The 25,538-nt window shown below is 42.4% G+C and overlaps 1 protein-coding gene across 1 annotated transcript in view; it reads right to left on the bottom strand.

Moving 5' to 3' along the window:
* Nucleotides 1-15,260: 15,260 nt before the first annotated feature.
* mtcl2 (microtubule crosslinking factor 2) overlaps nt 15,261-25,538 on the bottom strand; it is a 304,621-nt gene continuing 294,343 nt past the window's right edge. The window contains exons 18-26 of the mRNA XM_083769352.1: nt 23,298-23,468; nt 22,825-22,941; nt 21,011-21,072; nt 20,560-20,713; nt 19,645-20,268; nt 19,189-19,447; nt 18,679-18,897; nt 17,845-18,311; nt 15,261-16,917 (exon numbers count right to left, since the gene is read on the bottom strand). Coding sequence (XP_083625478.1) covers nt 16,765-16,917; nt 17,845-18,311; nt 18,679-18,897; nt 19,189-19,447; nt 19,645-20,268; nt 20,560-20,713; nt 21,011-21,072; nt 22,825-22,941; nt 23,298-23,468 — 2,226 coding nt within the window. The 3' untranslated portion in view covers nt 15,261-16,764. The remainder of the gene's footprint in view (nt 16,918-17,844; nt 18,312-18,678; nt 18,898-19,188; nt 19,448-19,644; nt 20,269-20,559; nt 20,714-21,010; nt 21,073-22,824; nt 22,942-23,297; nt 23,469-25,538) is intronic.

Raw genomic sequence — 25,538 nt, 5'->3', positions numbered from 1 at the left:
CATCTTACGGTGGACATGTTTGCCTGAAAAGGAATCTTTGAAATGTTTCATAGTTTTAGAAATATAGTGCTTTAAAATTTGAGACATTTAACATGGGGCTCAATGGCAGCTCTATAGGCAAGTCAAAAGTCACTTTCACCTAGAAACTCCATTCACACTTTTTATTATTCAGCTTACCGTGGAGACACATGCTGGAACTTTTTTTTATTTTGATGTTTTGTAGTTTATGAGTTATTTAACTTAAACGCCCAATGCATTCTCTATGGCAATAGCACAACATTTGGCATGCTACTAGTCCTACATACTTACACCTAGCAACCCCATTCTAGCCTACTTAGGTTCATCTTACGGTGGACATGTTTGCCTGAAAAGGAATCTTTGAAATGTTTCATAGTTTTAGAAATATAGTGCTTTCAAATTTGAGACATTTAACATGGGGCTCAATGGCAGCTCTATAGGCAAGTCAAGAGTCACTTTCACCTAGAAACTCCATTCACACTTTTTATTATTCAGCTTACTGTGGAGACACATGCTGGAACTTTTTTTTATTTTTATGTTTTGTAGTTTATGAGTTATTTAACTTAAACGCCCAATGCATTCTCTATGGCAATAGCACAAAATTTGGCATGCTACTAGTCCTACATACTTACACCTAGCAACCCCATTCTAGCCTACTTAGGTTCATCTTACGGTGGACATGTTTGCCTGAAAAGGAATCTTTGAAATGTTTCATAGTTTTAGAAATATAGTGCTTTCAAATTTGAGACATTTAACATGGGGCTCAATGGCAGCTCTATAGGCACGTCAAAAGTCACTTTCACCTAGAAACTCCATTCACACTTTTTATTATTCAGCTTACTGTGGAGACACATGCTGGAACTTTTTTTTATTTTTATGTTTTGTAGTTTATGAGTTATTTAACTTAAACGCCCAATGCATTCTCTATGGCAATAGCACAAAATTTGGCATGCTACTAGTCCTACATACTTACACCTAGCAACCCCATTCTAGCCTACTTAGGTTCATCTTACGGTGGACATGTTTGCCTGAAAAGGAATCTTTGAAATGTTTCATAGTTTTAGAAATATAGTGCTTTCAAATTTGAGACATTTAACATGGGGCTCAATGGCAGCTCTATAGGCAAGTCAAAAGTCACTTTCACCTAGAAACTCCATTCACACTTTTTATTATTCAGCTTACTGTGGAGACACATGCTGGAACTTTTTTTTATTTTTATGTTTTGTAGTTTATGAGTTATTTAACTTAAACGCCCAATGCATTCTCTATGGCAATAGCACAAAATTTGGCATGCTACTAGTCCTACATACTTACACCTAGCAACCCCATTCTAGCCTACTTAGGTTCATCTTACGGTGGACATGTTTGCCTGAAAAGGAATCTTTGAAATGTTTCATAGTTTTAGAAATATAGTGCTTTCAAATTTGAGACATTTAACATGGGGCTCAATGGCAGCTCTATAGGCAAGTCAAAAGTCACTTTCACCTAGAAACTCCATTCACACTTTTTATTATTCAGCTTACTGTGGAGACACATGCTGGAACTTTTTTTTATTTTTATGTTTTGTAGTTTATGAGTTATTTAACTTAAACGCCCAATGCATTCTCTATGGCAATAGCACAAAATTTGGCATGCTACTAGTCCTACATACTTACACCTAGCAACCCCATTCTAGCCTACTTAGGTTCATCTTACGGTGGACATGTTTGCCTGAAAAGGAATCTTTGAAATGTTTCATAGTTTTAGAAATATAGTGCTTTCAAATTTGAGACATTTAACATGGGGCTCAATGGCAGCTCTATAGGCACGTCAAAAGTCACTTTCACCTAGAAACTCCATTCACACTTTTTATTATTCAGCTTACTGTGGAGACACATGCTGGAACTTTTTTTTATTTTTATGTTTTGTAGTTTATGAGTTATTTAACTTAAACGCCCAATGCATTCTCTATGGCAATAGCACAAAATTTGGCATGCTACTAGTCCTACATACTTACACCTAGCAACCCCATTCTAGCCTACTTAGGTTCATCTTACGGTGGACATGTTTGCCTGAAAAGGAATCTTTGAAATGTTTCATAGTTTTAGAAATATAGTGCTTTAAAATTTGAGACATTTAACATGGGGCTCAATGGCAGCTCTATAGGCAAGTCAAAAGTCACTTTCACCTAGAAACTCCATTCACACTTTTTATTATTCAGCTTACCGTGGAGACACATGCTGGAACTTTTTTTTATTTTGATGTTTTGTAGTTTATGAGTTATTTAACTTAAACGCCCAATGCATTCTCTATGGCAATAGCACAACATTTGGCATGCTACTAGTCCTACATACTTACACCTAGCAACCCCATTCTAGCCTACTTAGGTTCATCTTACGGTGGACATGTTTGCCTGAAAAGGAATCTTTGAAATGTTTCATAGTTTTAGAAATATAGTGCTTTCAAATTTGAGACATTTAACATGGGGCTCAATGGCAGCTCTATAGGCAAGTCAAGAGTCACTTTCACCTAGAAACTCCATTCACACTTTTTATTATTCAGCTTACTGTGGAGACACATGCTGGAACTTTTTTTTATTTTTATGTTTTGTAGTTTATGAGTTATTTAACTTAAACGCCCAATGCATTCTCTATGGCAATAGCACAAAATTTGGCATGCTACTAGTCCTACATACTTACACCTAGCAACCCCATTCTAGCCTACTTAGGTTCATCTTACGGTGGACATGTTTGCCTGAAAAGGAATCTTTGAAATGTTTCATAGTTTTAGAAATATAGTGCTTTCAAATTTGAGACATTTAACATGGGGCTCAATGGCAGCTCTATAGGCACGTCAAAAGTCACTTTCACCTAGAAACTCCATTCACACTTTTTATTATTCAGCTTACTGTGGAGACACATGCTGGAACTTTTTTTTATTTTTATGTTTTGTAGTTTATGAGTTATTTAACTTAAACGCCCAATGCATTCTCTATGGCAATAGCACAAAATTTGGCATGCTACTAGTCCTACATACTTACACCTAGCAACCCCATTCTAGCCTACTTAGGTTCATCTTACGGTGGACATGTTTGCCTGAAAAGGAATCTTTGAAATGTTTCATAGTTTTAGAAATATAGTGCTTTCAAATTTGAGACATTTAACATGGGGCTCAATGGCAGCTCTATAGGCAAGTCAAAAGTCACTTTCACCTAGAAACTCCATTCACACTTTTTATTATTCAGCTTACTGTGGAGACACATGCTGGAACTTTTTTTTATTTTTATGTTTTGTAGTTTATGAGTTATTTAACTTAAACGCCCAATGCATTCTCTATGGCAATAGCACAAAATTTGGCATGCTACTAGTCCTACATACTTACACCTAGCAACCCCATTCTAGCCTACTTAGGTTCATCTTACGGTGGACATGTTTGCCTGAAAAGGAATCTTTGAAATGTTTCATAGTTTTAGAAATATAGTGCTTTCAAATTTGAGACATTTAACATGGGGCTCAATGGCAGCTCTATAGGCAAGTCAAAAGTCACTTTCACCTAGAAACTCCATTCACACTTTTTATTATTCAGCTTACTGTGGAGACACATGCTGGAACTTTTTTTTATTTTTATGTTTTGTAGTTTATGAGTTATTTAACTTAAACGCCCAATGCATTCTCTATGGCAATAGCACAAAATTTGGCATGCTACTAGTCCTACATACTTACACCTAGCAACCCCATTCTAGCCTACTTAGGTTCATCTTACGGTGGACATGTTTGCCTGAAAAGGAATCTTTGAAATGTTTCATAGTTTTAGAAATATAGTGCTTTCAAATTTGAGACATTTAACATGGGGCTCAATGGCAGCTCTATAGGCACGTCAAAAGTCACTTTCACCTAGAAACTCCATTCACACTTTTTATTATTCAGCTTACTGTGGAGACACATGCTGGAACTTTTTTTTATTTTTATGTTTTGTAGTTTATGAGTTATTTAACTTAAACGCCCAATGCATTCTCTATGGCAATAGCACAAAATTTGGCATGCTACTAGTCCTACATACTTACACCTAGCAACCCCATTCTAGCCTACTTAGGTTCATCTTACGGTGGACATGTTTGCCTGAAAAGGAATCTTTGAAATGTTTCATAGTTTTAGAAATATAGTGCTTTCAAATTTGAGACATTTAACATGGGGCTCAATGGCAGCTCTATAGGCACGTCAAAAGTCACTTTCACCTAGAAACTCCATTCACACTTTTTATTATTCAGCTTACTGTGGAGACACATGCTGGAACTTTTTTTTATTTTTATGTTTTGTAGTTTATGAGTTATTTAACTTAAACGCCCAATGCATTCTCTATGGCAATAGCACAAAATTTGGCATGCTACTAGTCCTACATACTTACACCTAGCAACCCCATTCTAGCCTACTTAGGTTCATCTTACGGTGGACATGTTTGCCTGAAAAGGAATCTTTGAAATGTTTCATAGTTTTAGAAATATAGTGCTTTCAAATTTGAGACATTTAACATGGGGCTCAATGGCAGCTCTATAGGCAAGTCAAAAGTCACTTTCACCTAGAAACTCCATTCACACTTTTTATTATTCAGCTTACTGTGGAGACACATGCTGGAACTTTTTTTTATTTTTATGTTTTGTAGTTTATGAGTTATTTAACTTAAACGCCCAATGCATTCTCTATGGCAATAGCACAAAATTTGGCATGCTACTAGTCCTACATACTTACACCTAGCAACCCCATTCTAGCCTACTTAGGTTCATCTTACGGTGGACATGTTTGCCTGAAAAGGAATCTTTGAAATGTTTCATAGTTTTAGAAATATAGTGCTTTCAAATTTGAGACATTTAACATGGGGCTCAATGGCAGCTCTATAGGCAAGTCAAAAGTCACTTTCACCTAGAAACTCCATTCACACTTTTTATTATTCAGCTTACTGTGGAGACACATGCTGGAACTTTTTTTTATTTTTATGTTTTGTAGTTTATGAGTTATTTAACTTAAACGCCCAATGCATTCTCTATGGCAATAGCACAAAATTTGGCATGCTACTAGTCCTACATACTTACACCTAGCAACCCCATTCTAGCCTACTTAGGTTCATCTTACGGTGGACATGTTTGCCTGAAAAGGAATCTTTGAAATGTTTCATAGTTTTAGAAATATAGTGCTTTCAAATTTGAGACATTTAACATGGGGCTCAATGGCAGCTCTATAGGCACGTCAAAAGTCACTTTCACCTAGAAACTCCATTCACACTTTTTATTATTCAGCTTACTGTGGAGACACATGCTGGAACTTTTCTTTATTTTTATGTTTTGTAGTTTATGAGTTATTTAACTTAAACGCCCAATGCATTCTCTATGGCAATAGCACAAAATTTGGCATGCTACTAGTCCTACATACTTACACCTAGCAACCCCATTCTAGCCTACTTAGGTTCATCTTACGGTGGACATGTTTGCCTGAAAAGGAATCTTTGAAATGTTTCATAGTTTTAGAAATATAGTGCTTTCAAATTTGAGACATTTAACATGGGGCTCAATGGCAGCTCTATAGGCAAGTCAAAAGTCACTTTCACCTAGAAACTCCATTCACACTTTTTATTATTCAGCTTACTGTGGAGACACATGCTGGAACTTTTTTTTATTTTTATGTTTTGTAGTTTATGAGTTATTTAACTTAAACGCCCAATGCATTCTCTATGGCAATAGCACAAAATTTGGCATGCTACTAGTCCTACATACTTACACCTAGCAACCCCATTCTAGCCTACTTAGGTTCATCTTACGGTGGACATGTTTGCCTGAAAAGGAATCTTTGAAATGTTTCATAGTTTTAGAAATATAGTGCTTTCAAATTTGAGACATTTAACATGAGGCTCAATGGCAGCTCTATAGGCACGTCAAAAGTCACTTTCACCTAGAAACTCCATTCACACTTTTTATTATTCAGCTTACTGTGGAGACACATGCTGGAACTTATTTTTATTTTTATGTTTTGTAGTTTATGAGTTATTTAACTTAAACGCCCAATGCATTCTCTATGGCAATAGCACAAAATTTGGCATGCTACTAGTCCTACATACTTACACCTAGCAACCCCATTCTAGCCTACTTAGGTTCATCTTACGGTGGACATGTTTGCCTGAAAAGGAATCTTTGAAATGTTTCATAGTTTTAGAAATATAGTGCTTTCAAATTTGAGACATTTAACATGGGGCTCAATGGCAGCTCTATAGGCACGTCAAAAGTCACTTTCACCTAGAAACTCCATTCACACTTTTTATTATTCAGCTTACTGTGGAGACACATGCTGGAACTTTTCTTTATTTTTATGTTTTGTAGTTTATGAGTTATTTAACTTAAACGCCCAATGCATTCTCTATGGCAATAGCACAAAATTTGGCATGCTACTAGTCCTACATACTTACACCTAGCAACCCCATTCTAGCCTACTTAGGTTCATCTTACGGTGGACATGTTTGCCTGAAAAGGAATCTTTGAAATGTTTCATAGTTTTAGAAATATAGTGCTTTCAAATTTGAGACATTTAACATGGGGCTCAATGGCAGCTCTATGGGCAAGTCAAAAGTCACTTTCACCTAGAAACTCCATTCACACTTTTTATTATTCAGCTTACCGTGGAGACACATGCTGGAACTTTTTTTTATTTTGATGTTTTGTAGTTTATGAGTTATTTAACTTAAACGCCCAATGCATTCTCTATGGCAATAGCACAACATTTGGCATGCTACTAGTCCTACATACTTACACCTAGCAACCCCATTCTAGCCTACTTAGGTTCATCTTACGGTGGACATGTTTGCCTGAAAAGGAATCTTTGAAATGTTTCATAGTTTTAGAAATATAGTGCTTTCAAATTTGAGACATTTAACATGGGGCTCAATGGCAGCTCTATAGGCACGTCAAAAGTCATTTTCACCTAGAAACTCCATTCACACTTTTTATTATTCAGCTTACTGTGGAGACACATGCTGGAACTTTTTTTTATTTTTTGTTTTGTAGTTTATGAGTTATTTAACTTAAACACCCAATGCATTCTCTATGGCAATAGCACAAAATTTGGCATGCTACTAGTCCTACATACTTACACCTAGCAACCCCATTCTAGCCTACTTAGGTTCATCTTACGGTGGACATGTTTGCCTGAAAAGGAATCTTTGAAATGTTTCATAGTTTTAGAAATATAGTGCTTTCAAATTTGAGACATTTAACATGGGGCTCAATGGCAGCTCTATACATTGACATAACAACGCGTCATCAGAGCGGAGGGAGGGGCGTCAGCTGCGACTCCGCGGCTCCGCCCACCCCCCGGGGTAAGATTTGTGATTTATGATTTGCTCTCGTTCACTGCAATGCAATTTGCGGCATTTTCAAAACAATATTGCGCAGAGTAGCGATTATCTAACGTATTTGCAATGCCATACGTTGAAAGATCTGTTGCCCGCGGACAAGGCACGTTACCTCCGCAAGTTAGATATTATCGGCATAGGTGTTTGCCGTATGTGATTAAGGATTGGAAAAAGTTGCATTGGCAGCCATAGAAAATTCTGCCCAGGGTAAAACACCGGATGTGATGTTTTTGGGCGTTCCTGTCTTGTTAAAAAAACGGCTGTGACGTTTTTGGGCGTTCCTGTCTTGTTTCGTGTCAGTGTATGGGCAAGTCAAAAGTCACTTTCACCTAGAAACTCCATTCACACTTTTTATTATTCAGCTTACTGTGGAGACACATGCTGGAACTTTTTACTTTGAAATGTTTTGTAGTTTCTGAGTTATTTAACTTAAACACCCAATGCATTCTCTATGGCAATAGCACAAACTTTGGCATGCTACTAGTCCTACATACTTACACCTAGCAACCCCATTCTAGCCTACTTAGGTTCATCTTATGGTGGACATGTTTGCCTGAAAAGGAATCTTTTAAATGTTTCATAGTTTTAGAAATATAGTGCATTCAAATTTGAGACATTTACAATGGGGCTCAATGGCAGACATTGGCACGTCAAAAAAGCACTTTCACCTAGAAACTCCATTCACACTTTTTATTATTCCGCTTACTGTGGAGACACATGCTGGAACTTTTTTTACTTTGAAATGTTTTGTAGTTTGAGTGAAAATGCAAGATGCCATCATCTGTCCTATTTACTTCAATTCAGCAAATATTGGAATATTGCATCAGGAATGTGACAAAAACAAAATAATCTTCATGAATTGATAGGCTTCATATATCAGGGTGAGGAACTGATAGGGAAAATGAGTTATTTTGTCAGTGGGCCCTTTAAATAAACACACCCACACACGCACGCATGCACGACACACACGCAGTCTTATTCACCCTTATGAGGTGTCAGTGCTACCCAAACAGGAAGTTTACTTTCTTTTCAAATGTCACTTGAGTGAGATCATTTCCTGTCTCTCCAACACGCCAGCCAGCCCGCCGGCCGACCAGCCGGCGCCGCCTGCATGGCTTGTTTTTGTTTGAAATTTAGAGAGAGAGAGGGAGGGGGTTGCTTTAGAAAAAAGACCTTTAAAATAAAGGAGATAAATAACAGATAGATGTAGTAGAAAAGAAGAGGAAGAAACAGGGGGTTATACAAATGGAGAGCAAGAGAACAAACATGAGCAGAAGAAACCAAATGCACATGCACTGACCTACAGTAGTGAGAATCCCAGATGATGATGTAGGAGTGGAACTAAAAGGGGACGGCTCCTCCTACTGAAACCCACTGACCTCTCATATCAGTTCCACTTCTATGACATCATGCCGGTCTGATGTGATCAGTGAACGTGTTTCAAAGTATCTTTCACAGTCGCGTGTATATAAACTACTGATTAATGGCCCTTTTCAGCCTTTTTCAGAAACCGGACAGCGAGAGAGTGAGATAAAAAACAAACAAAAATTAATTATCTGGTCAAACACAGCAATAATTAAGTGCAGAACACGATGCGTTCCTTTTCAACAAACATTTATTTGTGAATTTTATGACAAACAGGAGGCAATGACAATATTTCATTTTACAAGCTACATGGTTGGGTTGAAAACAACAACCCAACCCTTAAAACCCCCTTCGCCCATTTAAAAAGCCACTCGGAAACCCCACCCCAAATCCTGTACTTTTATTTTGTTTTCATTTCAAAAAAGCATCTATGTAAAGAAGCATAATGTTCATGTATTTCTTTCTATAAAGGGAAAGCTACATACCTCGACAGCGTCCTTATGTGGATCCACTGTTGACATTCAGCTTTTCTCAGAGAAGTAAAAGCAGGGATAGAAAGAGTACAAAGGCTGCTCTAGTTTTTTGTTTTGCGCTACAATAAGAGGGAATGATTCTTTATTTACTTGTCATTTCATTTTCTGCATTCTCCTTCTAAGAGTCAAGCGTGATTTAAAAAGAGACAAGAGTATATTGTATAAAGCGAATATACAAGCAGTCTTTAGGTAATATTGTTATGAACAGCATGTACAAGTCATGTAGTATTTAGAATTACACGGATACAATGTGGATAGCCTGGGAACATGTACGAGTTTAAAAGGCTGATGGAGTAGGCTACAGTGGTTTCATTTTGTCAGTCTATGTTGACTGCTTACAGATTTACAGAACTATTGGAAACAGTCAGATTCAATCTATGGCTGTTTTGGCCATGCGACCCGTAAGAACATGAATAGTTGTGCCGTGTGACATGTAAAACTGTTATGTCACGGCTTCAACGCTTACAACTCGTTACCTGAGGGGGAGGAGCAACCTTGATTGCCTGATTGACAGGCCAAAAGGTCTTGAGAGGTGGAGACAAAATGGAACATCCAAGATGACCTCACAACTTGACCTCATCCTTAATTCAACACTCAAAGACCAAAGGTTCTTCAGTGCTGAGAGAAAATAAAAAAGGAAAACCTATAAATATTTAATTTTGTAATCAGGGAAACTCATGTCATGACAAATGTACAGCATTTACACTATTGAAGAAGTTAAGAACTGTTGTACCGCGCTACAGACTCCCATGGAAGGGAGGCCTCATTATAATTTGTCTCTATAATTCTCTATAATGTCACTATAATTATTGTCTCACAATATCCCAAAAACCAGGACATTATTTAGTCTGAAACTGCGCATGCATTCCCACGACCCATTTTCTGTGCGTCTTGTTCAGGGGTTGGATTTTATTTTCTCTGATTAGTGATTACTCGAGACTGATCATCTGGCTAGCCTTGTTCCACATCCTTGAGTCGATATTCAATAATTATTTCCACTCATCATCCCTCACCACTTTACTAACTTAGTAACTCAGTAACATCACCAACTTTTGCCCCGCCCTATCTCCAACCTGGCTTGAACAGCAAAACATGAATGTAGACGTGACAAGTGGCGAATAGCAATTCAAGAGGTTATCTAATCCATCAATATCAGTCATTGGTATTTTATATTAGGGCTGTCTAGTCATGATAGCAAACCCATAACCTTAAATTAGAGGCAATTAACTGACCCACAATGTAAAATGGTTTGGTCATCAAAAAGTATAGCAATTTCTCACTGCTGAGCAATTCAGTAAAAACAAAACAAAAGTATAAACTAGACATGAAACACCATTCCCTTTAACTTATGTAACTGACTGAAAGACAATTAATTGAAACATATAATCAGATTACTCTGATTATTACTTACTAATATAGTCATAGTGTAAGACTATAATGCAGAGATGCATTGAGATGATTGGTTATATTGTGTAAAAACTAACCAAATGGCTTGCTGATGAAAGTGAAAAGTGGTCTTAATATGATCAGTTTAATGTGGAATGTTGGTCATTGTGTAGCAATAAAAGGCAGTTCTGTTGAAGAGGCATGCTGCTGGTTTGCAACTTGGTTGTACTTAAAATCGGATTTAGCTCACTTACAGTTGAATGCAGAAACAAGGACAGACTGGCGAGGTCTGAGGAACAGAGGAACATCTGAAAGCTGCTATCATTATACTAAGTTGATATTATGGTCAATATGCCATGTAGAGTCGTCAAAGTTACAGTTCAACCAGGACATCTTTGTAGAGGAAAGGCACTGACTGGAGTGACCTTCTCATTGACAATACTGTGTGGTAAATGCCACAATGGCTGAAGCCCTGGCATATAGATGAGAAACATGAGGACAAACACAATGCTAAATATTGTTAATGCAACTTGCTAATCTGAGCGTGTCGATCATTTGGAGATAATAGGAGGTAGAGGAGGGCAGGTAAACTGAACTGCAAACAACAAAATCATGAATGTTCACAAAAGCTTCATACTGAAACTCAATAGTATCTTGGCTCTAAAATAGCTGACGTATATTAAAAGCCAGTTGGATGAAGAACTAATGTATGTATGATTAGATTGCCACAGCTTTAGTAAAACAAGCTCTGGCACACTTAGGCTACATCTTACTTACTTTATGCTAGTTTGTGGGAAATAGACATACAATGGGAAAAAGGTGGATCACCTGTTTCCAGGTATTACTTTATTTAGAAAGAAGTTAAATTGTCTCACTCCATTGTCATTTAAAAATGTTTAGACCAAATCCAAGATTACTTGACTTGTACAGTGGACCAAAATAGCTGCTCTCCAGCCTAGTATCATAAATGTAACAGCAGCATGTGACTGGTCAGATGGTCTATATAGCCTGTGGTGAGAGAGATGGACAAATAAATGATTGGCACTATTAGTCTGTGGTTGTGTCCAGATATACAACTATTCTATCCTGCATGTGGTGAGGCAGCCACTGGCATGCATCAGGAAAGCTGGACTTCGAAATATGACCAGTAGGAATTCTAAGCATACTGTAGGCCTGATATACCAAAGTATTAACCACTTAAGCCATAGTTTTAATATTTTGTCAAAATTGTGTAGAACAACTAAGCTCACGCATTGTGATATTGCGTAAACCAGATATTTTCAAAAGAACATTTGCAAAAACCTTCGGCTATAATGAATGACATGCCCAGTGGGACACTGGGTTCAAGTGGTTAAGGAAGGGACATTTTTGTTTTGAGGGAAATTACTTAAAAAAAGAAATTCCCCATTTTCCCCAGCAGTGAGGATCAAGTTCCTACTGTTGCGCTGAACACTAGCATGCTGATGAACCACAGCATGGCTGCATGATCAGCACTAAGGGCTGGATATATACAAACCAGTCGCTATTAGACTGTGGCTTTGCCCAGCTATTCTATTTAAATATAGGCCGCATTACTGTAATGCCCTATTTGAAACTGGTGAGTCACGAGTCGAGAAGCTATGCTGAAACAGAGAAATATACTAGAGACTGCTGTATAAAAGTAAAATGATGAGAGAGAAAGATGAGAGAGCAGAGTCGACTGAGAGGGAGAAGAGCCAGAGAGACGGAAGAAGAAAGGAGAGCGGTTGTTTTTAAAGAGAATAAGAGGAGATTAGAATGCCTTGTTGGGAGCTAGCTGAGCACTCTGCACCATGTGCAGTAACTATAGCACCATGAGAGTAGATTAGAATAGTTACTATTATCTATTAACAAAAATCCAACATGTAAAAACTAAACAGAACAAAAATAATTTACTTTGTGGAAATATAATACCCATGTGGTATCAAAAGCAACATATACACTGCTGTAAACAAGGGTTTCCCAACCAGTGAGTTGGGACTCCGAAGTGGGTCTTCAAGATGTTTTGAAAGGATCACCTTATCAACAATCTTGCTAATCTAAATTTTTGCAAAAATAACTGAACAGTTCTGCCTGGGTTATTTATATCTCCCCATCCTGCCTCTCAGAAAACTATTATTACGGTAATAAAACAGATCCTAATTTGATAGCCATAATGCAATAGCCAGTTTGAGAGCAGTTCAGGACCATCATTAAACCATTATGCCCCTCCCTCCCTCCCTGTGTGGTACGCTACATTACTTCATTATTAAAGACCTAAATCAATGTACAGAAAGCGAAAGAAACTACACAATAAACCCAACCATGAAATAAAGGCCAGTCGGGGAGCTGACTAAACACACACCGTCGGACAGGCACTTTGATGGTTGAAATGACTGATTAGAGCCAGAGACACAGCTGGGGCGGGGGAACGAAGCAGAGAGAGGAGGCCGATATCTCCTCTGCTTCAATTTATGGAACGTCTTCTGGTCCATCTCTGTTCAGCTTACTAACAAGACTCTTGGGATTTGTTTGAGGCTTGCTTGCACTTGTAAGGACTATCAACACTGACATGCTTGTTCAGATTATTTTCTTAAACTAATGCTTAATTTATACTTATACTTCTTATCCGCACGCGACACCGTCGTACTAAGGGGTGTGATCTCGCTATAAATATATTACAAGGGACGAGGTCATCCTGTTTAAAGTAGATAGAATAACGGAATTTGGTAGACATGGTGTATGGGCTGGTTGGTACAGTACACATACTGTACACTGTACTGCACTCAGGTCACTGTTCTAGAACCAAAATGCACGCATGCATGTGAGTGAGCGCTTGCACACACACGCACGCACACATGCAAGTATTGTTGGACAATAGAGGGCAATGTCTTTGACTTGTACGTTAAAAGACATTAAAGCCATTAATTCATGGTTATCTGGTAAATACTTGATCAGTCAGCTTTCTTTTTCATCATCTTTACATTTGATAATAATGTGCAACAAAAAAGGGCTTGTTTAGCAAATACGTATTCTTTTACGCGTAACAACTTGAAACCTCCACTGGAGGAGACACAAAATCACTAATTAAGATTGAGAAATGAAAGATTGCGATTTCCATGTAAAGTAGGTTCTCAGGCAAAACAGGATTACATGATTTTATATCCCTTTCTTAAGAAGAGCGAACCATGGACTAGAATGTACAATGTGATTAAAAAGCTACAGTAAGAATACCAAATAGCAAACAATGGCAGCTGGCCTGATCTGAGATCAGTCCAACGATCATGTTCATAATTAGAGTCTTAGTAGTCCAAAATCCATATGTAGTCCAACAGTCTGTGTCTGGCTGGGAGATGCAGTCCAATACTCCTTGAGTTTTCTTGTCTGTGGTCCAATAAGGATGACAGATGTAGAAATATTCAACATTCAGTGAAAAGCGACACTTGCACTTTATCCGTTGTTACATAAATTGGAGACAGCTGTCAATACAGAGATGTGCGACAGTCCATTGTTGTTCTCGTCACTAGAGAGACCATCCTGATGTCTGACAACTGTTGAAGTTGAAGGTTCGACAGCAACTGTATAAGTGTCCTTGAGCGAGAGTGCCGACCTGCTCCAGCTAAATGTCTAGAATCTATGACTGCACTGCAACCGTCAACGCCTTGTTTGTTTGACACAGTTTAACCATCAGTGGACGACTCCATCTCTGTTGTTATTCCGATCGAGAGCCACACAACTGGTTACTTTTGTACAAGTGACAGACACAAGGGAGATAATAGAATTCAAAGGACTCTTCTGGGGTGAGCACTTGTACACTTAGCTTACAAGTCACAAAGTAGACATTAAAATTATGTTAATTTAATTCTGAGAGTAAACAAATGGAACCCATTTGTTCTCAGTTAAACATGGATAAATGAACACTGCAGATTGTACAGTGTAAGCTAAGAATTGCATCCTTTCAAAGCATATTTATATGAGTTTGCATATTCAAACGAACATTCATTTAAATAGGCAAACCAGCTGTTGTGCCTCAGATCTGTTCTGTGCCCCCCCCCTCCCCTTCCTCAATGAAGCTTTTAATTTTCCTTCCCTCCCGTTCGTCCACGTGCGAATCCAAGATGGCTGCCAACAGATTACAGCGTTGACAACATGACATCGTGACGGTAGATTCTGAACAAAGTTGTCCAAAGCCATCTATGTGAGTTGTTGCCACTTCACTGCAAACTGCTGCCCTCTCCGTGGAGGGAAAAATAGTATGATCCGAACATGAATAGACAAGGTTTTCTTTTGAAGGTCCAGTCCTGACATCATACAGTCTGCTTGTAAGAGCTGTTATTTAGCACTGTGTGTGTGTGTGTGTGTGTGTGTGTGTGTGTGTGTGCGCGTGTGTGTGTGTGCGTGCGTGTGACAGGTAAATGCATGTAGGCATGTTGTTTCATAGTTTTTGAGCTGTTCTCTGCTGGTAGTTTGAGACGGTTTGGGTTATTCCAAGCAGAACTCTGATGAGGGGGTGTCTTCAGTCCTCCCCGTCCTTGGCATTAGAATGGTCTGTCCCGGGCTTAGGTCCAAGTCTAGAATTCCCCCAGTTGACTGTGTGTGTGTGTGTGTGTGTGTGTGTGTGTGTGTGAGAGCGTGCTCGTGCGCGTGCGTGCTTGCTTGCGCTTGAGTGTGCATGAGTGGCAGTGAGCCTGTGAGGCAGTATGTACAGTCACTACAGTGTGCTAGCTACAGTGGCAGATTTAGGTACTGGTGACATGAGACAGTCTCCCAGGGGAGCATCTTGCACGGGGCTCCTACGCAAAACAGGCGATAGGCTTCCTATCACTCATTTGCACATCATTGATATCATGTCAACTTGTGGGTCAACTAACCTAGTAGGAGCTGGCGCACCCTGACTCTAGGCAGGCTACTGCCTGGGATGGTCGCCCCCTTCTTGAGGGCAGGGGCAAATACTATCAAATAGTATGTACAGTACTTATGCTATTAGTGAAGTCTTTCAACAGGGGAGGCTGCCCAGGGCACCATACACACTAAAACAGCCACTGTCGAGCTGTGTTTGTCTGTATGTGTTGGTGTGGCAGAGTGGCAGTGTGCTTGTGCAGCAGTTATGTTTGTATGTACAGTACGTGCCAGGAGTGTGGCTGTGTGCGTGTTGTGTGTGTCTTTGTGGTAGGCAATACACATGTAAATGTTTTTTTTTTCAGTGTTGGGGAAGTTACTTTCAAAATGTAATTTTATTACATATTTACTTTCAATTAAAAGTAATATTAAAAGTAAGTAGTTACATTACAATACTAAGTAATGTGTTATAATATAACACATTACTCTTGCGTTACTTTAGCAAAACGCCCTCAAATGAAGTGCAAAATGTCTAGGAATAATATCAAATGGAAGAGGGGAGGCTAAATGGAGTAATTGTATTGGTATTCAAACGCTATTTTAGCAAACAAAATGTAAAAGTCATGATGAAACACAAACACGTGAGAAGCCGCAGTGTCCTCTTTCATTGCAGGGAATACATTTAGAAAAATGTAATATAAGTCTCAGTAGAGATTAGAGAATGGACAGACTGCATTGTCATTATCAGTGTGCATGATTAAAAAGCTTAAAAAAATACTATAAATAACCGTTTCTGAAAGTAATGCGTCACTTGGCATAGTAAAGTGAACATGATTACGGAATGCATTACTTGCTGGAACGCTGGCGTTGCATGTCGTAAACAGTAGATCTACAAGTTCACAATGCGTCACAAACTATGTGACGCGTGGTGAGCTTGTAGATGTGCTGTTTACTGAGCACGCCGCCAGCACACAAATAAGTATAACTGAGGCTTAATGCGATGCCCCCAACACTGTAGTTTAGTTGACATGTGTTAACTTGCCATGGCAGTAGGGAACTCTGTACACAGTAAAATCTCTCAGCCTTGATTTAACTGGGAGAGTATATGTTTGTACACTTTGAGTGTTAGATGAACACTGAGGACTTTACAGCGTACACAATGTGTGTGTGTGTGTGTGTGTGTGTGTGCGTGTGTGTGCATGCGCGTGTGTGTGTGTGTGTGTGTTTTTTGTGCGTATGGCAGTTTGACACACGGTCACTCAGGGCAGGCATCCGTTCGTTCCTCGGTTGCCGTGGGAGACTCCTGGGGGCGGTGCTTGCACTGGCCCAGCGAATGGCGCGTGGCGGATCTCGACGGGCGGACGAAGCAAGTGGTGAGGGACTGCGCCGCACAGTCACAGGCGCCATCCTGGGGGAATGGAGGGCAGTTTGGTTAGAGGATTAACACCTTTAAAACCTGGGAAAGCTTCTGTGTCATCTCAACCACTTTAACCATTATTTTATACTTTGGCTATTAAAAAATAGCAGATACACAAGCTCATAGCGCATCACTCCGAGCTATGAGCTTGTAGATCTGCTATTTATTCATTATTTTGTGAAAATGTGTGTAAATCTTTGAATATATTCAAAGAGAATTTTTTTTACTGAAATCTTTGCTTCTGGGGGTCCCTGGAACAAAATATTTTGAGATGGGGGTCGGTGACCAAATACATATAATTTTGAGGGTCCTTGACATGAAAACGTTTGAGCACAAACATAGATTAAGCCCCAGGTCTTAATGGGTTAATGTTTATAATGTGACAAAATATGATATACTGTATTGTATTGTATGTCTTTCTTAGCTGGTTGTTTATACTTATATGTCTTTATTGATTGTTTTTAATTTTATTAAATGGATTAATGTGACTAGTTTAACTATAGTCACATGTATTTAGTTTAAATACACAGCTCTCTCACCTCTACAACAGGCATGCATACTGTGTGTATAGTGTTTGCGTCCACACACATCTCTCACCTCTACAACAGGCATGCATACTGTGTGTATAGTGTTTGGTGTTTGCGTCCACACACATCTCTCACCTCTACAACAGGCATGCATACTGTGTGTATAGTGTTTGCGTCCACACACATCTCTCACCTCTATCACCACCTCTATAACAAGCATGCATACTGTGTGTATAGTGTTTGCGTCCATACACATCTCTCACCTCTATCACCACCTCTATAACAAGCATGCATACTGTGTGTATAGTGTTTGCGTCCACACACAGCTCTCACCTCTATAACAAACATGCATACTGTGTGTATAGTGTCTGCGTCCACACACATCTCTCACCTCTATCACCACGGCCGCTACTGCTACCATGCTGCCGCTCGTCTCCTTCCCTCCTCCCACGATTCCGAGCGTCTCCTCCCGGACGGCGTGCCGCATGAAGCGCTTGTTAACAATCCTGGTCACATTGTCGCTGCCTCCGCCCAGGCCGGCCAGAGCACCCAGCCCGCCGGCCACTCCCACGGCCGCCGACACGCACTCCGGCTTGGGTTCGTCCGTTCCTCCGAGACCGCCCGGCACGACCATAGGAAGACCTCCGAGGTTGCCGAGGGCGTCCCTGGGCGACCTGTCCCCGGGCAGGGGGGAGCCCACTCCTTGGCTTCGGCTGCTGCAGACGTTCCTGAAGAACTCCTGGACCAGGCCTCCGTAGCGGTTAGACCCGGGTTCGGAGGAGCCGCAGGCCGGAGCCCCGGAGGGTTTTCCCGCGGCTGGAGGCTGCCGTGCTGGACTGGCCCCCTGGCTGCTGCAGGCTGATGAGAGAAGACCTTTAGATTAGACTCTAGTGGAATGAACTAGAGTCTCCCGCCATAGTCTTAGCAACTAGACTAGTTTCATTGTACAGATATTTTACTGTTAGACGGACGGTTCTTACTTTACTTATGACTCTTGATGACTATTTCTATGTATTACCTTGTATTGTTCTTATTTACTGTAAATCGCTCTGCCAAATGCCTATTGTAAATTGTAGTCTAATGTGAATGCTCCCTCTAATTTGAGAGGGAGAAAATAAGCGGGCCAAGGACAGAGCCCTGGCAGAGCCTGGTCAACGATGTATAGGGTTTAAATGGTTAAGTAATGAATCAACGAATCAACGAATGAATCAATCAATCAATGTACCTCCGGTGTCGCCCCTCCACAGGGACTCCACGCTTCCAGAGTGTTCCACCACACTGAAGAGGCTGGAGAGTCCATCGTTGAGGCCACTGAGGACAGGACTGTCCCTGGTGGTGGTGGAGCGCGCCCAGGCAGAGCCTCCACCCATGGGCCTCTGGTGGAGGTTCCACAGGCTGCGCTCCCTGGAGGACGACGACACTCCGTCCAGCCTAGAGGTGGAGCCTGGCGACAGAGGAGGGCGTGGTTACAATCATTTGAGTTTTAGTTTGAGTTCATTTTGATTGTTTAAGTTCGTTTTGTAAACACACAATACAGTTTCAGTTAGTTATCACTTTTTCTTCTTTCTATTTTAGTTTGTTATTTCGTTAGTTTTAGTTAACTATAATAACCAGGAGAGGAATATGCATGGACATACATGCACATGTGTACATGCACAAACGCATACTTCAAAAGCTCTACATGCGTTCCCAACAGGCATCCCCATTGACCCTAGTAATTTATCCCCCTCAGTACCAGAAGACACTCTTCGCTGTAGCTTTGGGGAGCCGTATTTGGGCGAGCAGCAGGGCCTGTCGATGCGGCCGTGGACCTTGTCCAGGGAGGAGGAGATCTGCCGGGACCGGGCCGACGCCAGGGAGGACGTGGTGTTCGCCGACGAGGGCCGGGGAGACCAGGCTTTGGCCTGAAGCCTACTGGGAAGGTTGTCGGTTTGAAGCCCAACACTGGCGTACTGCGCCGCGGTCTGTGTGGACCTGGTCGCTACGCCCACCGCCTGGTACAGTAAGAGTAGGTAGTGAGAGGGAGAGAGAGAGAGAGAGAGAGAGAGAGAGAGAGAGAGAGAGAGAGAGAGATCCATCAAAATCACACATCTAATTAAAAAAAGAAATAACATTTGGTAAGATGATGTAGTTGAAAAACAGTGAAAATAAAATAAAAATACTAAACAAAAAATTCATAAAAGCTAGTCACCTGACTTCCTGGTTCCTTGCTGGACTTCCTCTCCAGGGAGGAGGAGCGGATGGCCTGTCGGACACAGTTGGTCATCTCCTTCATGTCGTCGCTCAGGTTGGCCGAGATCTCGCCCATCTCCAGCCCGTGGAACGCCGAGGAGGCCGCCATTCCCTCCGCCGCCACGCCGCCGCCGCTGGCCGAGCCGCCGGGCATCGAACCCATCGCGACGCTCGCACTCCTGCTCTCCAGCAGCTCCCGGTGGTGTCTGGACAGCGAGCTCAGCCACTGCTCGTATGAGGACGAGTACGAGGAGAGGGGCGACGAGGGCTGTTGTTGCTGCTGGAGCTCGCAGGCGTCTGTCCCCACCGGCTCCCCGTCGTCGACGGAGCCGCTCGGCCCGGCGGAGGAGCTGCCGTTCTGGGCGTGCCGAGGCGCAGCGGCTCCGTCTCCCTGCTGGCTCCTCATCTGGGACTCCATGCGTCGCATGGCCGGAGGGCTGTAGTAGATGCGGATCCCCGTGCGGTCCGGCGCCGTGTAGCTGCGCTGGACCGACTCCAGTGTGTCCAGTTCGGAGGCCTCCCCGCTGCTGCACGGCCCGCTCGGGCCGTCCCAGGTCTTACAGCTGTCCTCCACCTCCGGTGTCTGAGAGGGACAGAGAGGACCAAGAGGGGAAGGGGGGGAATATGATTGGTCCAAATTCTAATGCCATATTATTTTCCGTTATTCCATGTTTTAAAATGTCTCAGAAATAAATGATTGTTGAAAGTGCAGCGAATTGTTTACAATGGAAGCGCTGTGTCTTCGGAAACTCCAGCAGCATGACAAGGCGCTGAGCATTTAGCTTGCGCTTAAATAGTATTTTTATATAAGAAAGATAATGTATGATGGCCTGCAATGATGTGCAATCTAATCTTATCTGACTAGATCTCACACCTCATTGGTCAGGTAGGTCCAGTTCTTCCTGGTGACGTCATGCAGCTCTGGGCGAATCAGGAGAGGAGTCTGGACTGAGATCAGGCTCTTTCCTTCCTGACAGGCGGTTCCATTGACCTCTGACCTCTCCAGCTCTGACGCAGAGGTTACGGTCCTGTTGGAGAACAATGCACGTGTTGATGGGAACTACACAAATAGACAGTCACAGTCTGTGTTGTGGAATTTGAACGTTATACCAGTTATTCTGCGCACCTACTGCTAGATTTATATTCCATAGTTTAGAAACAGGTGAACCACTTAAAACCCCAGCATCCGTATAGTCTGGGGGAAACCTTCGCAGAGAATAGCAGTTGTAAGCTTGTAGATCGGCTATTTTCTGCAAAGATATTTAACGTAGAGCAAAAACTGAAAATACACTAGAATAGAGCCCTGAGGGACTGCAAGCTGTTACCGTGGTGAGGCGTCTCCGTTGGTGAGCGTGTCCGCTAAGGACTCTCCTTCTGATGACTTGGACTGGAAGGGCACAGAAGACAGACAGAAACTCATTACTATTACATGACTTAACAACATTGATTTTCAAAGATCCCTGGAAAGGCGGCTGTTGTTAACGGTCCGGGAGCCTAGGCTTCTAAGGCGGCGTGTTGCGGGTTCGAATCCCGATCCAGACGACCTTTGCTGCCAGCAGAAATAGCCTATCCACAAGCTCTCAACGTGTCACATTCTAGGTCTGCTATTTATGCTATTTTTGAAGAATATTGCCTATAATGATGGCAGGTTCAAAGTGTTTATGCTTATCCTGGAAAAAGCTTTACTTGCGCAGCAGAGAAGACACATGCACACAAGCAAGCACGCATACACACACATACGCAAACATACGCACGCTCTCGCACGCACGCACGCACACACACACACACACACACACACACACACACACACACACACACACACACACACACACACACACACACACACACACACACACACACACACACACACACACACACACACACACACACACACACACACACACACACAGTGTGCGTGTCTGTAATGGTGACAGTGCATGTGTGTTTATGGAAAGAAACTTAACTCAGGACGTTTAACCACTCAACGCAATCCCTCAGTGACACTGTCCAGCAGCGTAGCTGTGTGTGCGTGTGTGTGTGTGAGTGCGTGCGTGCGTATGTACGCGTGCACGTGCGTGCGTGTGTATAATCACAGGGGGTGAGCTGAACAGCCCTGCTCTCCCAGTGACATCATCCTAACCCTGAACTGCAGCTGCACCACCAGGGTGTACAATATTGGGTTATCTCACACCACAACAACACAAGGTGTGGTTGCTGTCAACATGGCTAAGTATAACATTAATATCAGCACACATGCACACACACACACACACACACACACACACACACACACACACACACACACACACACACACACACACACACACACACACACACACACACACAGACACAGACACACACACACACACAGAGGTCTATCCTCGGTCTGCTCCCTTTTCCCTCTGCAACAAATCTCTTCTGCGAAAATAGCCGATGTACAGTACAAGGCTTAGCCTTGTACAAGGACGTGGGCTTGTACAGTATATCGGCTATTCTCACAGAATGTCAGTTAATTTGGGGTGAATTCGCCTATTATGGCCAGTACAGGGACGCTATGGTTCATGAGCTTAATTCCTCGACCTCCAACCCAAACCTTAACCATTAACACTACATAATTAACCCCAAATGTAGATTCTGCCTCTTGACAAGAAAATGTTCTGACCTTCCGTTAATGTTCCTCACCTTAAAGGTATATTCAGTGATTTCACTTAATTCAAATATCACTTATTTTTTTGTTTTGTTGTGATAATCCTCTCTACTATAGAGTGTGCTGACCATATAAGGAGTTCCTCCCTGTCCCCAGTTAACCCCTGGGGGTCAAAAAACCTTAGGTTTCGTTTTTGGCTCTCTATCCTGATTGGATGAAAGGCTTAGGTCCCAGCCAAAAACGAAACCTAAGGTTTTTTGAGTGAAATCACTGAATATACCTTTAATATTCTTGTGATAACATTTAGTTCTCATAAAGAAAGCAGTATAAGGACACACACGCACACAAACACACACACACACACACACACACACACACACACACACACACACACACACACACACACACACACACACACACACACACACACACACACACACACACACACACACACACACACACACACACACACACACACACACACACACACACCTTGCTGTGCTGTGCGGTTGCCTCTCGGAGCCTCTGTTCCCACTGAGCTCTCTCCTGGCTGAAGGTCTCCATGAGCTCCATCTTGTCTCTGCCCCAGTTCCTCTCTCCTATCTGGAGCTGTGGGACAACAACACAACATCTTAACTTCTTAACTTCACAGACACACATTTTATGAATGCCATTTCAAATGAAAATTAAGCCATTTTTAACTCTAACCCGAAAGCCTGCACTTGATCGCATTCCCGTGTCACGCACCCTAAATATACAAGCCAATATACAAGCTCACAACGCGTTGCAATGTGACACCTTGTGAGCTTGAATATCAGCTATTTTGGGTGCACAACAGCAGCACCCAACTACTTGGGAGTACAAATTACATTTCTTCTGTTTTGGGACAGGAAAATCGCGTGAGCGCATGCACGCACACACACACACACACACACACACACACACACACACACACACACACACACCTGCTTGGTGAGGTCCATGACGGCGGCGTAGGACTCGGCCAGCAGGTGCTGGTGCTCCTCTCTCTCCTTCTTCAGCGCCACCTTCAGGTCAGGAGGATCCAACGCATCGCCGGAGGACGACAGAGGCGCTGCAGCTGCTGTGATGATGGGCTTAGTAGACTTGCCCTCCAGCTGAGAGAGCACAGCACAGATGGAAGGGAGAGAGAAAGACATTTTTCAAGTGTTTAATTTTTGAGTGGTGCAGCCACTCCATTGCACAGCTATGTGTGTCAGTCCCTCCCCCTACGTATGTGTGTCCCTGTGTCTGAGCACGGACAGCCGAAACACCTCTGGACCACTGGGTGGCACTGTTGCACAGCGTCACACACACACACACACACACACACACACACACACACACACACACACACACACACACACACACACACACACACACACACACACACACACACACACACACACACACACACACACACACACACACAGCGACGTAGAGTCTGTGGGGGCCACGGGGCCATGGCCCCCATGAAGAATCCTAGGGCCCCTTTCGGCCCCCATGAAGATTTTCGTGGACATTTTACATTTACATTACATATTTTCTGGGAATTCCGAACATTTTGGACCTCTCCGCCGGCAATCTGAGAATCCCATCGTCAAATATTCGGGAAAACAGCGCCTCCCCTGTTGTTCCTCAGGCAACAGTCTGTCTTGAGAGACACCGGCCGTCCAAGAGGTGTTAAAAAGTGCTAATCTGTTTCTTTTGTAGTTGTTCTTGAGGCGTGACATAAAGGGCGCGTTCGGAAATACCACACCGGAGCACACTCGCCTATTAGTTTGCATTGCACAGTGGGCTCAGTGCGCTATTTCCGAACGCGCCCAACACTGATCAAGAATTCACCAAAGAGACCTAACCACAGACTAGTGAGACTACACACTGACTCGAGAAAAGACCCATATCGTCCAAAATAGGCTGATCAGTCGCTGTCTGTGTATAGGCTAATTCAATGGTAAAAGTATGCTAAAGAACTCATTTTTAGACCATTTGGGAAATAAATAAATAAATAAATCCGCGGCGGCGGCCTCGCTTCGCTCGGCCGCGACAGTCCCCCCCCAACGCAATTCTGTAGCCTACCCAAAGGTACCCAAGGTACGCACCCGCCGCCAGCTATGATCTCTCTCTCTCTCTCTCTCTCCGTATCTCCCTCTCTCTCTCCGTATCTCCCTCTCTCTCTCCGTATCTCTCTCTCTCTGTATCTCTCTCTCTCTCTCTCTCTCTCTCTCTCTCTCATAATAAAAAATAATATATTCCTGAAAGTCCTCACCTTGGCTTGGACATTGGCCTATAGAAGCTGCTTTAAAAGTACCAGCGAAAACAACATATTTTTTTCCGCGCTGCGGCGGGGGGGGGGGGGGGGGGGGGTGCGGGGAGGCGGGGCTGCGGGGGGGGGGGGGGACGGGCCCCCATGAGGATTGATCAAACTCTTCGGCTCTGCACACACACACACACACACACACACACACACACAGGCCAGGGAGGAGGGCTTAATTGTACAGTACTACAGTACAGTACAGCAGCACTCAATTCAGACGGGTCAGATTTTTTGTAACATAAACACTGTAAAAGTTGTCCTCGTCCACTTGACACCCACTTCTCCTTGTGTTCCCAAGTAAGAGCCTAAGTGTAAGAGCCTAACGCACGCACGCACGCACGCACGCACGCACAGTCCCAGTAAAGCATTCACCATCAATCCTCATGCTGCCTCAGATCAGGATGAAAGATTCTTCTAGCTTTTCGCTTAGGTTTGTTTCATTATTGCTCTTTAATTCTTTATATCTCACCACCTCTCTCTAATGTCTTTTTCCAACATAAAGAATGAAGTACCTACTGTATTACACACACACGCACGCATGCATGCATGCACGCACACACGCACTAAACGCTTCCGTCATAATCATTAGTGGATGACAGAAACAAAAAACACCCTTGGGTTTATTCTGCCCTTCTCTCAGGATCCCTCGATCAATCTATCCTGACCTCCCCCCCCCACCCCCTCTCCTCCTTTCTTCCTCTGACTGCCTTGCCGTTCTTCTCTACTCTACTAGTAGATCTCTCCCTCTCTCCATCTCTCCCTCTCTCCCTCTCTCCATCTCTCCCTCTCTCCATCTCTCCCTCTCTCCCTCTCTCGTCTAGTCTAAGTATCAGGTGTGCAGTCAGACATCTAGCACAGAGGACTGATCGTG

Source organism: Protomyctophum parallelum (genome assembly GCF_964188405.1).
Source record: "Protomyctophum parallelum genome assembly, chromosome: 7".
In the NCBI taxonomy this organism is placed as follows: Eukaryota; Metazoa; Chordata; class Actinopteri; order Myctophiformes; family Myctophidae; genus Protomyctophum; species Protomyctophum parallelum.
Note: the sequence above shows the minus strand (reverse complement) of the source record. Positions and strands in the feature narration are given on the sequence as shown.